The sequence below is a fragment of the Vanacampus margaritifer genome, chromosome 16 (assembly GCF_051991255.1).
Source record: "Vanacampus margaritifer isolate UIUO_Vmar chromosome 16, RoL_Vmar_1.0, whole genome shotgun sequence".
NCBI lineage: Eukaryota > Metazoa > Chordata > Actinopteri > Syngnathiformes > Syngnathidae > Vanacampus > Vanacampus margaritifer.
Window position 1 is genome coordinate 5,471,240 of NC_135447.1, and position 16,381 is coordinate 5,487,620.

Consider the following 16,381-nt stretch of genomic DNA (forward strand, 5'->3'; position numbering starts at 1 on the left):
GTGACACCTATTTTTGATTTTGGCTTGCTGACAGAGTAATACACTGTAATTTAATGAGAGTAACACTTTTTTTTCCCCCCCTAAACAAAATCAAGTGGGGGAGAAATGAAAATGAAAGAAATTGATCTTGAGTGTTTCTCAATTATTTGTTGATGTTTTGTTGTCGACCTGAAGTGTACCTCTAGGACAATGAGAGCAACACTGTCACCTACTGCAGTAGATGTGCCAATGCACTTTATTCTAGTATGGCAAAAAAATAAATAAAAATCTCTGGCGTCACTCCTCGACATCGCCTATTTGAGAGGCTTGCTTTACACAAATGATTGTGTCTGTACACACAGAATCCCAATCAATCCCCAAAACACTTGAAATGTAATCTTTAAATTACTATCCAGATGATGACTGATTTTTGGCAGGAAAAAAATACAGATTATTGATTAATCTGCAGATTATTTAAAAATATCTATTTAATGCATAAAATATATGTTGCAAACTTAGATTTTCTTTGATAACGTTTTAAGGGGAAAATAATCAGCCATTTGGCCCAATTGGCCGATTATTTTGTCCGAAGGCCTATAATCAGCCTTTTGAAGGGTGATTTCGGCGTGATGTATTATAATATGAGTGCATGTTATTCTTGAGAAATTGCCCTTTTTTTGTAATATTTTTTTAAAGTACTTTTCTGAAGTCCAAAATATGGTTTTGTTTATGTTCATAGTACACACTACATTTATTCTTGGATTTATTGTCTTGTGAGCCTCTAATATACATATATGTGGTGGGATTGAGGGCAACAGTGCAAGGGCCTGTATTTGCTGAGTCAACTGGGGATAGACTTTCTTTCCAAGCAGTCCTTAACGCTGGTTTTTCCTCCTTGAAAACCACAGGGACATTGGCAAGGACAAAGACAAGTGTGACGGTGGGGAGGACGAGGACGGAAAAGAGCAAAACACGCCGCGTGGCAGGAAGACCGCCAACAGCCAGGGCCGACGTAAGGGAAGGATCACCACACGCTCCATGGCCAATGAGGCTGCCACTATGGCGTCGGAGGAAGCGCCTCCCCCTGCTTCAGAGGCTGCCGTGCCAGATCCTCCGCAGCTCCCTAAATCCGATACAGCTCAGAAGTCCATAAAAGAACCGACAAAACCGCCTACTCCAGTAGCTTCACTGGATACAAAAGGTGAACACACTTGTATAGTGGTGTGGTTCTCTGGAGCAAAAGTGACTAGTGGGGAAAAAAAATATCCAGATTTATTCATTGGGTGTTCATGGTGACGTGACAGATCATTTTTATTATGGACCGGAAAAAAGTCATGGATATCAAATCTACAGTAATTCCAGCAGATGTTAGTAGGCATCCAATGTAGAAAAAAGTAAAGTTGCTCTATTTTCTTAAAAGCCAACCCCTTTAAAAGTCTTTACACTAATATGTTGTATTCGCTCCCACTACTCGAATTACAGCATTCTGATTAATATTGTGTTTGTGGAATATGAATTAAGCAGCAAAATCCACCCATAATTATACATCCCAGGGGGCGGCCATTTTGACACTTAACGACCAATCACGGCTCATCTTGCGACTGTCACATGATCAAACTCAGAAAACAGGTGTGATGTTATTTTCAGTCGACAGTGGCACAATGGTCGCCCCCCCCCCTGCGATGAATAAAAATGGGTGGATTTTGCCGCTTAATTCATATTCCACAAACAATATTCATCAGAATGCTGTTTAGACTAGCGGGGTCGCAAAGGACATATCACTAAAGAAAATTTGGGGGTTGACTTTCCCTTCAAGTAAAACAGATCGACATGCTGAATATCAACCAGTGTTGTCTATCCATCACCATGGCAGCGTACTGCTCGAGCTGTTGTTATGGTACTCGGTCACACTTCTACAATTTCACCCTCACAAGCACGTCACTCCAATGGTGGCTGCTTAGGTTCTCAGGTATCCAAGCCCTTATCTGTTAATCTTGTTTTGGCACTAATCTGTATCATCTGTTCAATGTTTTGTAAGTACGTCTCTTGACACCCGCTCCGCCACTGTCTGCTGAGCGCTACATCTTGTAATGTTATGCAAGGTTTGTCCTATTATGAGATTAATTAACGCGCAAGCTCGCCCCCCCCCCCCTGTCCCTTGAACCCTTTGGCCTCTGACTGTTCTGCGTGTGAAGGGCTGTCACCTGCAATCTCTCTCAGTGATTAATTTTCGGCTTTTGTGTGTTGCTTGCAGCAATTTCGGCAGCCCCAATGCTGCGAAAAGGGAGCTATGGGTCAGACGAGCTCAAGACGCGATTTCTGCGGTCGCACGTCGGTTCATATTTTTATTTGAAGTTGTATTGGAGGGGGAGGGTGGACTAGAGGTGGGCTCTTACTCTGAGGTGAGACGATATGCTGTAGGCAGAAGCCCAGCCTGTTTTTATAGCTCGGCTCAATGACCACCCAGCAGAGCATGTCACGGGGAGAACATGTGAGTTTTGCCACTGGAGGCCGAAGCAAAGTCAAGTAGACTTGCATGTGATTCATGTAACTCAGTGCAAGGTAGGGAGACTTTGGTTGAAGCCATCCAAGCAATGATAATTGCCCCCCCCCATCTTTGAGGAGGGGGCAAGCTCACTGTAAATGCCAAGGGTTTATCTGCTTCTATATTGGTCCAAATGTTTACACAGTTTCAGTCGACGCTACAGAGGAGACTAAGCCAGAGTTCACTTTCAATGCTAGCAGCTCACTTCTGTGAATTGTGTGTGTGTGTGTGTACGCACGAACGCATGCACGTGGTTGTTTGCAAGGCTGGTGGGGGGGCCGGAGCGGGTGGCGGACGAACTATGCAGCCATGTCAAGGCAAGTTGGAGTGTGTATCAGTCTGATGTGTGTTTGTATGACATACAAGGGTTGGGACAGCGTGGCTGTTCTCTTTTAGCCTCCATCCAAGGCCATTTCCCAAAGTACTGTCTGGCACTACATCATCTGACTACGGACCTCCCCTTGTGGATTATACAGGCGGATGGCTTTTTTTTTTTTTTACTCTAGGAAAAAAAAAAGAGGGGGGGGGGGTAGCGAGAATGTGAGTGTGCGAGGTGGGGAATGACCTAGAGCGACAGCGGGAGCGAGAGGGAGTAGGTCTCAGCAGCTTGTGAATGTAAACAGATTATTAGATTAGAGGCCATGAGAAGAAGCCGGCTGGAAGGAGGACAGCCTCTCTGTCTGCTTCTCTCTCTCACTCGTTTTTGCACGCTCGCGCTCTCTCGCACTCTCCCTCCCATGCACCCGTACTCTCCCCTCTATTTCTCTTGTCAGTGCTAATGGGGCTGGGTCTCTGCTTTCTGATTTAGCTGGTGCTGGTGAAACTGGAGAAACTTCTCGCTGGACCGAGGAGGAAATGGAAGTCGCCAAAAAAGGTAAAGCTCTGATTATTTACTTATTTTATTTTTTTATTTTTATTATTATTATCTGTCTTTCACCTCTTTGAGTTTCTTTCTGTGGCCTTCTGTTTTCCTTGTATTTCCACTCCCCTCATGATTCTGTGAAGGTAACGTGCCCTACCCATTTCAAAAGAAAGAACGTGATCATGAATGTGCATGCGTCCTCACACAAATAGTGGCTTTGTACAAGAGCTTCAGTGCTCCGGGGAAGGACTTCAGGGTGTCTCATTTATTTATGAATTTCATGTAGCTGGACTGCTCAGCTGGCATCTTAGAAATGATCTATTCAAGCCACCCTTGAAGCACCATAACGTGACCATTACTGCTTTCTGCAAGGATCACGGTCATTTTTTATTTTTATTTTTTAAATTCAAATGGTGTCACTTGTCAGTATGCGCAATTAGCATTTTTACTTTTATATTGCTTAATTGTGCAGAACAGACCTGTTCATTTTAGTATATATATATTTTTTCAACTGAGCCAAAAGTTTTAGGGATAATTTGCATGAAGTGAGAAGTCTTTGAGATGGCCAATATGCAGGTCTGTTTTTCCTGATAACCTTTGCGCATTTGTACAATTCAGAGGGTTTTGAAATCGCATGCAGTATTTGCCGTTTTCCGTCATGCAAGTGAATTCTTGTCTCCCCCGTGCACGTCAAAGTTTTAATCCGCTGTGCAGTTTAATCACATATTGAGGCTTTGAAGTTATACGGTATTAACTCCCTGAGAGGAAAGAAACTCCCTCGAGAGAAAGGCAAGAGAACAGTTCTTTCATAATTTGGGGAATCAAATTGAATGTTAGGATTATTGTTATATTATAAACAAAGCGTTGTATCTCGGGTTTTCTTATGACATCTATTTTGACTGATTTTTGTTTTTGCACCCTAGTCGAGTTCACTTGATTTTTAGTACAGTATATGTTATTTAACTTCGGCAATGCTTTTAGAACAAAGGGAGCATACAAAATTACAAATTGTCCCAATTGTATAAATTATTATTTTTTGAATAAAGGTATCTGAAACAATGATATCTTTTAAAATGGTTGAAAATGTAGTGCATCAGTAGTTCACACCAAATAAACAAATTAAGTTTTTTTTTTTTTTTTAAACCTATTAGTGAAGCAACACAAAATAATGATGGTTTGCATGTAACTATTCGGTCTTGAATAAAAGTAAGATTAGAAAATAAAAAAATACTTTTGACATTGATGATGTAACAATCGTTTGATATGGTTCTCTCTCCGTGTGTCGCCTAAAAGTGATGTAATCGGGCGTCACCTGTGTTATTAGGGTACTTCTTAATGAGCATGCCCATTCAATATAGCTCCTTTTGTCATTCAGCTCATCCTGTAACTTGTGGTCTTTGTTTTTTTTTTTTTTTTGGGGGGGGGGGGTTCATGTGAATACATTGGTGATAGGCCCTGATTTATGATCAAGTTGTTGGACCTGGAATTGTTTTAATTGGAATAATTGTATCAGTGTAATAAATGGACATTTAGCACGCAGTCAGTGAAAAAAATCATGTTCAGTCAAAACTGCCATTTTCACTGTCTTTCATTTTTCACCAATTCCCTGGTGTGTGTTTGCACGCATCAGTGAATGTGACATTAAGTATGCCTTCACACACACAGTATGGCCTTGAACTAAAGCATGATGAAATGTGCAATCATTGGTATGTAATCTTATTCTATTCTTTGGCATCTTGAGATGGATTTTGCCCTGTGAGCGACGGTATTTTGTGAGATTTGAGAAAACACAAGCACTCAGAGAAGTTTGTGTGTAAGAAATTTGAATAGACAATCAGGATGCTTGAAAGAGTCTTTTTTTTTTTTTTTTGAAGCCCATACTGTCATTTGCATATGGATGCAGGTTTAGGTGATTTATATTGTACACGAGTAATTCTGACATTCTTACGAAGAGTAATGGTGTATAGTTGTGTGACTCTGATTCAAATCTCCCTTCATCCAAGTCACACTTGATTAAACGGTAGGTTAGAGGGGTGTCAGGGTCTAACAAATATGTCGTTTTGCTTTTATTTTGGTGCGTGATTGCTAAAAATGCAGATAGTCTTCCAGTGAACCAAACACAGAACCAGTTTGCATGGCAGCCAAAGTGGAACATTTTGTATAATTCCTTTTAATTTTAAAATAAATTGCCCATTTAATATAGTTTAAAAAAAAAATTCTGAAGTCACACCCATTATTACCATACTGTAAATCAGGTTTAATGCTAAAGGGACTCTTGTTTTTCATCAGGTTTAGTTGAGCATGGACGAAACTGGACGGCCATCGCCAAAATGGTGGGCAGCAAAAGTGAGGCGCAGTGCAAAAACTTCTATTTCAATTACAAGCGACGTCACAATCTGGACAACCTGCTGCAGCAGCATAAGCAGGTAAGCCATTTACAGTCACCCGGTGTGGTATGCCATTTAAAGTACAAGAAGTGACTTTGTGTCTCTCTCTGATATCCAGGACACACGGCGGGCTCGTGCCGACAGGTCTCAAGGTGAAGGTCTAACCACAGCCTCACCTGACGACGATGACGACAATGCAGATGACAGTGAAGGTTAGAGCAGAAAAAGATACAAAGCATGTGCTCGCTATCAACACACTTTGGTTTGGACTTTTATGACTTATTATCTCAGCTAGTCCAAGGCAGAAAGACATAAATGGTCTGATTTTGTCCTTGTATTGTGAACCTTCGTGATTTTATAATTTCTCAGGATAAACTCAAAGATAAAAAGAGGAAGAATCCTCAACTCTTCTTTATTTATATAGTGCTGTCACAACAGTAAGTTTTTGGAGACCTGATGCAACCTGTCAGCTGATTTGGCGCACAAGAGACCCGATTTGAATTTGTGTTTGTCTAACTAATATGCTACAGCTTTTAATGAGAGAAAGAATGATAAGAGTTAGGCTAGGGGAAGATAAAAGATACGAATTGTAACGGCGCCTGTTGCATAACATTTATTGGCTGTAAAGAATCGAGAAATTCTGCTGCCTAAACGCAATGTGCTGGGCCACATGCTCGATCCAACAGGTCTGACCTTCTTTCGTCCTTTCGTTCGCATTATGTGATCATTCTCCTACAAAGAGATTCACATCAGTGGCTCATTTAATGCATATTCATGATTTAATGGTTTTAATTTTGAATATTAAAACGATTTCCATAGCTGGGGCGACAGCAGATTCTACACAGGTTTGCCATGCTTGTTTGACTCCCTTGGAAAACAAACTGCTCTTTAATTTGCTTTGCGATCAGCATCTTCTCATGTTACATTCTTATGGTTGACTGTGACTGCCTGGGCTGTATCATTTAGGCGTGCTCTTAAACATTGCAGTGAGTTCATTTGAAAGTTCAGTGTTTCTGAATTTAGTGATTACAGTCATTGCTGGACTGTAAGCCGCTACTCTTTTTTTTCCCACTTGCATCCGACCGTGCGGCTAATACAAAAGTGCGGCTTATCCATCAGATCACAAGGGGGCGCACTATAAAGGAAGCGCAAGAGCGTCAGGCAGAGCAAACCAAACCAAGTGAGCCCAAATACAGTAGGAGAGACAAAACGCGGCTTTTAGTCCAGAAATTACTCTTAATTGCATCTTCAAAAAGTTGCGTCATCACCGTTGCAACTACAAAGCTAAATATTAAAAACAATGTTTTTTATATTTTTAATAATGCCTATGTCTGTTTTAAGACTCATTATTGTTTTAGTGATGTCACTATCAAATATTTTTTAATTGATTAATCAATCAGATTCATTTAAATGTTGTATCGAACTGTATTGCACAAGCATTTCTTTCCCTGATTACGGTTTATTAATCAGTGATTGGTGTTTATTTCATACTTTGTATTCGTATAGTGATTTAAAAAAAAAAAAAGAAAAAAAAAGGGGGTGGATTAATGTACTGTTACCAGTTCAGTCATTGTTTTCCAAAGTAAAAACCGATGTTTGCAAATGTCTTACTTTGACATCGAAAATAATCAGTCATGAAGGACTACAGGAATCAGTCAACAATTACTGTTGAGATGCTGAAATCAGAAGATTTGATCAGTCTAAACGACACTTAGCGAATTAAAAATGGCTCCAAACAATTACTCGATTGTTGAAATGGTTGTCGAGTGATTTGATAATTGATTACTTGATTGATTAATTGATTGATTTTGACAGCTCTAGATTACCCCCCCACACACATGCGATTTAGTAACAATATTCATGAGGTCAATGTTAAAGTTATCTCTCCACTTCATTGTATCTTTGGGACCTTGATCTTAGTATATAGCCAATGTGACGAAAACATAAAAGATAATACTTTGTCACTTTCAGTCACGTGTGGTATTTCTTAGAAAGAAACGTGTGTAGTAAGTATTAAGTGGATGCCGATTGATAGTTTATTTAGATGCTGTTTGCATCAAAGCTAAAAATGTAAATTTACTGTCTGAAATTTATACTTTGTCACTTCAAAATTGCAGTAAAAGCAGTATGGCCGCAACATTGTTATACACGTCAAGTATTACGTTAAGCATTTTTGGCATGTCCCCCACCCCCAATTCTTGCAGGCGGTGACAATAGCTCTGACACAGAGAGTGCTCCCTCCCCCTCTCAAACCGACCTGACCAAGTCCGGTGACTCCAGGAGACCAGACAGTGCTGCTGCAGATGCTCTGAGCTCTGATCAGGACCAGGCTCAGGGCAGCAATGCGAAAACGTCCGACCCCTCATACGGGGCGCTGCGTGTCAAGGAAGAGAAAAGCCCAGAGGGTGAGGCTGCTTCGCATGAGGAAAAGAGCAGAGTGGCTTCCTACTCAGGTGTGGTCCATCCAAAAACTGAACCTCAAGATGTGGACATGAAATCTGGAGAAGTTCAGGTTAAAATGGAGCCTGAGGTCAAGGAGAAAGGAGATAAAGGTGAACATGGCGAGAGGCAGAAGGAACTCCACTCAGATAATGACTCTAGCGCCACCTGCAGTGCTGATGAAGACGTGGAAGCAGAGCCTGAAAGACAGAGGTATGTTTTTTTTCCCCCCACAGTCTCTGTGCTAGACGTCAACGATGGCCCACGATTCATGTTTCATGTTGTTGGTGCAGAATCCTTTCCATGGAGAAGCCATCTTTGCTCAGTCCCGCAGGCACGGTCCTGGTGTCTTCACCTAAGCAAATTCCACACAGCATCCAGCAGATGCATCAGAGGGCAGCTGCCATTCCACCAATGGTTAGTGATTTTTGACTAGCTGCCTGTAAAAGCAGCTATAGGCTTTGATAACATCAGAACTAGAGATGTTTAATACCACTTTTTTTTCAGACCGACACTATTTTGAGTACTCAACTCTTGAATAGTGGCAAGTAGCAATACCACTAGTACTTTTGATTAATAAAATATCCTCAAAAAACAATCACAGATAATTTTAATGACCTATGTATTTTAATGTAGCATTTTTCCTTAAAATTGTGTGAAATTAATGGTAATTTTCTTTTCTTCTAATTTGTAATTTCTAATTCTAAAACAGCCACGAGGGCTGCCAATACTGGTATTGGAACCCGCTAGTGTTAATTTTATCAGACGTTTTTAAATTTTGTCTCCGTTTTAGTCCAGTTTCAGTCACACTTGTTAGTTTTTATCATAGTTAGTCAACCTCATCCCGTTTTTATTTAGTCAACTTTTATTCAACTACAAATCTAGCATTTTAGTGTTTATTTTTAGTCCCAGAAAACATAATTTCATTGTCGTTTTAGTCGGGACAGTAATTTTACCCCTGTATATTTTTTCTGTAAGCGGATAATGTTGAACATTTTGGATCTAAAACTATTTCACATAAAATGTTCTAATATTTTTGATGAAAAACAACTTCACCCACAATTACAGTATGTGAACAAGTGACTACAAAGGCTCCATGCTACGAGCTAGTAAATTAGCCAGTATTCGTCAGCGGTCAGATTAGCATTATTGTTGGAACGTTATAGCCGTTGGATTAATGTTATGTTATAAATATTATTTTCTTTTTTTTTTTTACCTTTCACCATGAGCCCCCACTTCCTGTGTGTCCCATGTGTTTGTGAATGTTGCACTTGCTAGCTGCAGATCTGAAAGGGGGTGTGTTTCCCACAAAAGTGTCACAGTGACATATTAGCAGAGAGGATTTTACAAAATCATAAAATTTTCATCTCGTCTTTGTTCATGGACTAAAAGGTCCATAGATTTTAGTTCAGTTTTTATTAAGTTAAGTACATTTTCGTCTAGTCTTCATTAGTCAACAAAAAAATGCCTACTAATTTAGTCCCAGTTACTGTTTTATTAAAATGAGGGTTTTAGTCTAGTGTAGTCTAGTTTTCGTCCGGTTAACAATGTGTGTTGACGAAAATATTTTTGTTTCTGCATTTGTAAGACGACTTCAATCCAAATGATACATTTTCGTTATTTCTGTCACAAGGTACCTGGTCCATATGGCCATAGTCCGGTGCCCATCAGTGGTTTTGCGATGTTGCAGCACCAGATCAAAGCGGCGCATGCGTCGGCACACCAGGAGGAGAAGCAGAGGCAGGACCAGGGAGACCTGGAGCGCAGACCGCCCTTCAACACCCGCAGCCCAAGTCTGGTTGACAGAGATGGTAGGAGAACAAAAACTACAGCCTCATTCTGCCCTCATTTTGCCTCCCTCTTGTTCAGAGCTCTTTCAGCTGCATGTGCTGCCGCTGTTTGCACTATTTATAGTGGATGCACTTTTTCAGGCCTTGTTCATTTTTGCGCGTTTTCAAAAAAAAAAAAAAAAAAAAAAAGTAAACCCTTGGGGTTGGTTTTGCCTGTTGTAATGCTGCTCAGCCTGAGCCCACACAAAGAAGGCGCTTTCTGATGCGAACACAGACGTTAAGCCTGTAATGCTGCTTGAGATTGCCTTGGATGAAGAAAGGAGGCTGTGGGGACGTTTGCTTTTGTGACTTGACCAAGTCCAAATGAGATGTTTGCTGCTTCTGTCCACAAGATAACTTTTGAAGGGCAAGCAGTGATGCCACTCGATAGACTGTGTTAAAGCTTTATGCAAAGCCTTTTAGCACCCTTAAGTGAGAGTGCCGTAAAAGTGACGCAGCTGTCAGCAAACTGCTGAGCTGTGAGACCACGGCTTGTGTTGCAAAGGTTTCAGCGCGCGACTGGCCAAGTAAGCCATGAATGGTGTTTGCGCCCTTTTTATCTGGGTCGCACTCAACGCTCAAGGGCAATGAGTTCTCCTTTTTAAAAGTGGCCGTCTTTCCCTTTGTCCTTATACCTGTGTACTGCAGGTAAGCCCCTACCCTACATGCCTTATGACATGATGTTGGCTCTGGACCAGGAGGCCTTCTCTGGTCGGCCAGGCTCTCCTTACAGACTCTCCCCCAGGGATCTAAGCAAGTCCTCACCCCAACCTGACCCCAACATCCCCAATGCTTTCCGCTCCAGTGTGCCGCCAGGTAAAAAAAAGCACACATCTTCACCTCCCCCTCTCCCCATCCCCCCCCCCATCTGCTCTCTCAGATGCCTCCAAAACATTCTACTTTCCCCTTCTAAATATTATGTAGTCTTCCCTTGACTGAACTAAGACTCTTAAGTCTCAGGAGGACTACGGTGGTGCTTTTGGAGCCACAAATCTGAAGTTAAGCAGCAATTAAGGACACTACAGTTTCATTTCACATGTTACATTTGCCGTCTCATAAAATCCTGCATTTTAAGATCATACAAAGGTCCAGTATGGCATTGAAACAAGATAGCTAGCAATGGAATAAGCAATCTAGTTCGATGGGTCCAGGCTTAAACCAGTGTTGGGCGATTCAGGTTTGGAAAAAAAGCTGATAAAATAAGTCACAAATGCCAGTCTTATGGGTTTTGCTAGGGCAAACTTCAGTTAGGTTTAATTGACTAATTTAATGGACTAAATGAACCTTTTGCTTTCATTATTTAGATTTTCTTTAATGTCAGCACTCATTTGTGATGATGTCCAGACCTTAAACCCATTGAGAAGATTAGTTGTTACCATCTTGGACGCATCATTTGTGTCAACACATTAAAATAATGATATAAACATGATGGTTTGAAGCTGAACTTGCAAAAAAATTGTTTTCTTTATGACTGCTGTCTTCAGACAACAATGAAATACTGTACATTTATTTATTCAAATATGATATAAATAAATACAAACAAAGCCAAAATATGGTATATTGTCATCTTCAGACTTTGTAGACATTTAAAGCTTTGTCCCGGTCCATTGCTATGACGTTCCACAATTTACTCTTGCCGGAAGTGCTTTCCCCTGTTTTAAGCTATAGACCATAAAATAAAATATTTGTTTTGTTTCTCACTTTGGGTCACCATTATATGTGTCCCAACATATCACTGGCGTCGGACCAAAACCTCCTATTTCACAATTTGGTGAATTCCATATTTTTTTCCACAATTCTATACTATTGGTCATTCCACACGAGCAAGTGTTATTTTAAAAATATTTTGACCAATTTAACTCTTTGACTGCCAGACGTTTTCAGAAAAGGGATGCCGTGGGTGCCAGCCGACTTAAGCATTTTGACTGATCTTTCAAGGTCCACAGAAAATTATGTTTTTGGACTATGGAAACACACATACTACCAAATGAAAGATTGGACTCTCATCTTTTATCAGAAAAAAAAAGTTTGTTTCTACCTTATTTCGTTTTTCAGTAATCAACAATAGAAAATGGTTAGTTTCACCTCTGTTTTGAAACAAACGTCTTTTAACGTCTTTGGCACTCCTCCCTAGGATTTTACTAAACGTTATTTAACGTTTTTGGCAGTCAAAGAGTTAAAGTCTTGAAAATGGCTTGCACTTTTTTGACAATATAATGTTAACCGTAGAACAGAATTTTGCGGCCCTCATGAAAAGTGATGATTTTGGATTCCGCCTGATGCCCAGCAATATTAGGTGTTGGCTATTCTTGATTTTCATCTGCAGTAAGAATTGAGAAAAAAAATCAAGGGAAAATTTCATGTTGACTTTCCTTCATGCCTTGTGGCATGTTTAAAAATAGTTGCGGTAACTAGTACGTATCAATCGTAGTGCAGTAGTAGTTGTGCGCGTGTTTTACTTCCCTGTTGGTTTTCATTTCGTTGTGCAGCTGTTTTCTTGTTCCTTGGGTTTGGGTGGTGTTCTGTGTAGTGACCCGGTTTCTGTTTACATTATGTTGCAAGGGTGCATCTGCTGCTGTTTTTTTTGAAAGACCCTCTGTTTTTACATTAGTTAAAAGTGCCTCAAGTTAAAAAAAAAAAAAAAAAGTGCCCAGGCTTCTTTTTCAACTCCTTGTTGCTACAATCCATATGTGAGCTTGTCACTACCAGTAATGTTCAATCAACTTAGTGTAACCTTTAGTTCCTTCCCTAAACAAACAAATCTTAAAACCACGAAGACGTCGTACATTCCTTGACATTATAAACTGCTCACGTCACTGCAAAATCCTCAAATTCCTCATGCCTCCAAAAGGGTGCAAATTCCCCATACACATGCCAGTGCTGTACATTTAATGATGCTAATGGAGTACCAATTGACGTATTCACTGTTTCCACCTCACGTTTTCACATCCCTCCCTAATGTGGCCCAAGAGCATGATGCCATCCATGCTAGAAGAAGCCTGGCAGTTGTTTTGAGAGAGAAAAAAAGTACAAAACATGATGCATGTACTGTGTGCACTATGCAGTGTGGTGTCCAGTATCACTTTAGCTTTCCCAGGTCATAATTCAGCAGGAGTTAATGTTGCAGTGGTTGCTGATGTGAAAGTAAGCAGGAATATGCACTTACAGCAGTTCTTGCATTAGCCACCATATTCTGGCTTTGGCCAGCTAAAAGTTGGCTGGCATAAAATATTATAGCTGTCTGAGAATCGCAATTAGAGGAGGTTGAACTTGTACAGTATGCAAGTGATGTCAGAACCTGGACTGTATTACCCATTCACATTTTCTGCCATTGCTTTTTTGAAATAAACATGTGTCCAAATGTAATCTCCTCAAGTGAGGGTTTTGTGCAATTATAGGGTTTGATGTTGCCAAGTACTGCAGCTGGAGCCTATTTTAATGTTGGCGCTTCTGTTAATTTTTTTTTTTTATATACACTAATTGGGGTTTGGTGAAAATTGAATCTTACAGTTGTGGTGCCGGAAGGGTTTGTGGTACATCCAGTTGGTTATGGTGTGGATTGTGGAAGACAAGTCTGCGTACATGCAGTGGATAAAAAAAAAAAAAGTCTACACACCCCTGTGCAAAAAAATGCTTTTTGTGATATTAAAAAAATTGCTTGTGCTAAAAATACTATTAAAAAAACAATAAAGATTAAAGGCAATTTTAATGGTGGCAAGTGTGTTGACTCCCATTTAGCATGAGTTTGAATGTGATTGGTTAATTGTGAACACAGCCACATCCCCAGTAATAAGTGCACACTTTTGTGCGTTATTGTTTTTTATTTTTACTTTCCCACTTTTGTCATGTCAGAACCAAAACATGGTATTTTAACTGTGTGTTTGGACTTTTTGTATCCGCTCTACACAAGTATCTCATTACTGGAGTTAAGCATAATACAGGACGTGGCTGTTGATGGTATTCACTAAATGTACCGAACACCCCCCACCCCCACCCCAAACCCCCCCCTGTACCTTTGATTGCAAGTGGTTCGAAGGTCACACACTGAATTGGTTGTAAAAAAAAAAAAATGTAATGTTAACTCTGGTTTTGAGTGTAAAGTTGTTTTCAATATCTTCTTTGAATATTCTCATCAGTCCTCCACCCGGCGCCCAGCCAGCTGATCCAGAGTCTGCCAGACGGCGCACGGATGGCTTTCAGCAGACCCAGTCGACCGCCTAACATTCCCTCGCCGCCTCCTCTCATTCCAACCACCAAACCCACTGACAAACCGTCCTTCATTCATGGGGGCTCAATATCTCAGGTAAGAAGAGAATACAGGGATAGAAATAATACGAGTTATGACTCCCTTCCCCCCCATTATTATATTGTTACTATTTATTAGGTAATTCATCATTTTATGCTACATTCGCACTTTTTCAGCACTTTTCACCATTTCTAGCTTTTAGAAGTACAATTACATTGACCTGCTGATTTCTGCTATTTTAGGGAACCCCAGGCACATACCTGCCTTCGCATGCCGTTTATGGGCCTGACGGGAGTAAGAATACTGTGGGCTCCATCTCTTTGGGCCTGCCTCGGCACCACGATCCCAACAAGTCTGGTAGGCCAGCCACATAACTACACATGCGCTCAGAACGATTTAACACTCACTGCAAATTAAGCGTATTTGCAGTGACAGAAGAGCATATGCAAATGGCACAGCACAATATTATTGGTGTTTGCTGTTTAGTAGAAGTTTCTATTTTGCAAGTAAACGTGCACTGGGCATTGAAAATTTTTGAGCACCTGTTCTTGACATGATTTTTATTTGATTTTTATATTTTTTTTGTTGACACTTAAACTGACTGTTAGCCTATTTTTTTTGCAGCTCCATCTATAAATGATGGTAGAGGAAACCCATCAAAATTGGGCGAGAACCTGTCTTTCAGAGGATCTATCACGCAGGTAAAAAAAAAGCATAAGATGACAAAAATATTCAAATGTGTTCTTTGTTGTTTTATGTTGTTTTTTTTTTTTTTTTAAACCCGTGTTTTCCAGGGCACACCAGCCCTTTCCCAATCTACTGTTGCTGCTGACCTGCTTAAGGGCACCATCACAAAACTGGCCACAGAAGACCTGAGTATCTCTGACAAGACGAGGGACCAGATGGCTAAAGGGCATGTTATTTACGAGGGCAAGAGTGGTCACATCCTCTCTTATGATGGTGAGTACATTGACCAGATTTTTAACAATATGTGTATCTCTTCCTTGACCAAGTCATTTTAATTATGTCTGTTCAAAAGCCATCAAGAACCCAAGGGAAAATACCCGTAGTCCCAGAACTGGCCATGAGTTAAAACGCACTTATGACATGATGGAGGGACCCATCAGCAGGGGCCACCCAGGCAGGGAAGGCGCTCCATTTGAAGGTATTGTAGTGGTATTTTAAAAATGCAGTAAGCGTCTAAATGCAATTTCTGTATTACTGTGACTGAGTATGCCTGTTTTGCGCAGGTTTGATTAGCAGAGCTTTGCCCAGAGAAGCCCTCCATGGAGATTCTAAAGACCGGCAAATAATCACTGGCTCAATCATGCAAGGTAACAAACTACAAAGCTCCCCATTTTTCTTGGACACTTAAAGGGGATGTCAACCTCCCCAAAAATGTTTGCTAATACGATGTTCTATGCAGCCCCACTCGTCGGTATTCTGGTTAATATTGCGTGAGTGGAATATGAGTTAAGCAGCAAAATGGCGGCCTCTTGAGATGGATAAAAACGGCTGGATTTTGCTCCATAACTCATATTCTACAAATATAATATTAATCAGAATGTCATGTTTCGACTTGTGAGGTCACATATAACATATTATTGTCAAGAAATGTTTAATGTTGACTTCCCCTTTAACTGAATTTATTTTTTCTTCACTTTTTAGGAACACCTAGAACAGCTGCAGAAACATACGAAGATGTTCTGAAATATGGGAAACAGATCAAACGAGAGAGCCCACCTATCCGCTCCTTTGATGGGGGGATTGGCAAAGGAAAGCCCTATGAGGGCGTTAATACCATTAAAGAGACTGGTCGCTCCATTCACGAAATCCCTCGACAGGACCAGTCTGGCCAGGACCTCAGAAAGACCCCTGACCTATCAGACAGGAGGGTCATAGAGGCTTCCATGTCGCAGGTTAGACTTTTTGAAATGGTTTATTTCTGTAATTCAGTTTCCCTTTAACTCTTTGACTGCCAAAAAACGTTAAATAACGTTTAGTAAAATTCTATGGAGTGCCAAAGACGTTAAAAGACGTTTGTTTCAAAACAGAGGTGAAACTAACCATTTTCTATTGTTGATTACTGAAAAA

At 40.5% G+C, this 16,381-nt stretch overlaps 1 protein-coding gene across 9 annotated transcripts in view; it reads left to right on the forward strand.

Moving 5' to 3' along the window:
- ncor1 (nuclear receptor corepressor 1) overlaps positions 1–16,381 on the forward strand; it is a 49,899-nt gene that overhangs the window by 22,395 nt on the left and 11,123 nt on the right. For 7 of the 9 annotated variants that reach the window (XM_077546109.1, XM_077546111.1, XM_077546112.1 and 4 more), the window contains 15 exons: positions 888–1,180; positions 3,333–3,398; positions 5,676–5,812; positions 5,892–5,985; positions 7,978–8,425; positions 8,506–8,629; positions 9,846–10,023; positions 10,690–10,857; positions 14,178–14,344; positions 14,530–14,644; positions 14,912–14,988; positions 15,082–15,247; positions 15,327–15,452; positions 15,538–15,621; positions 15,956–16,206. In XM_077546109.1, coding sequence (XP_077402235.1) covers positions 888–1,180; positions 3,333–3,398; positions 5,676–5,812; positions 5,892–5,985; positions 7,978–8,425; positions 8,506–8,629; positions 9,846–10,023; positions 10,690–10,857; positions 14,178–14,344; positions 14,530–14,644; positions 14,912–14,988; positions 15,082–15,247; positions 15,327–15,452; positions 15,538–15,621; positions 15,956–16,206 — 2,494 coding nt within the window. The remainder of the gene's footprint in view (positions 1–887; positions 1,181–3,332; positions 3,399–5,675; positions 5,813–5,891; positions 5,986–7,977; positions 8,426–8,505; positions 8,630–9,845; positions 10,024–10,689; positions 10,858–14,177; positions 14,345–14,529; positions 14,645–14,911; positions 14,989–15,081; positions 15,248–15,326; positions 15,453–15,537; positions 15,622–15,955; positions 16,207–16,381) is intronic. The other 2 variants (XM_077546113.1, XM_077546114.1) reach the window with 1 other exon arrangement.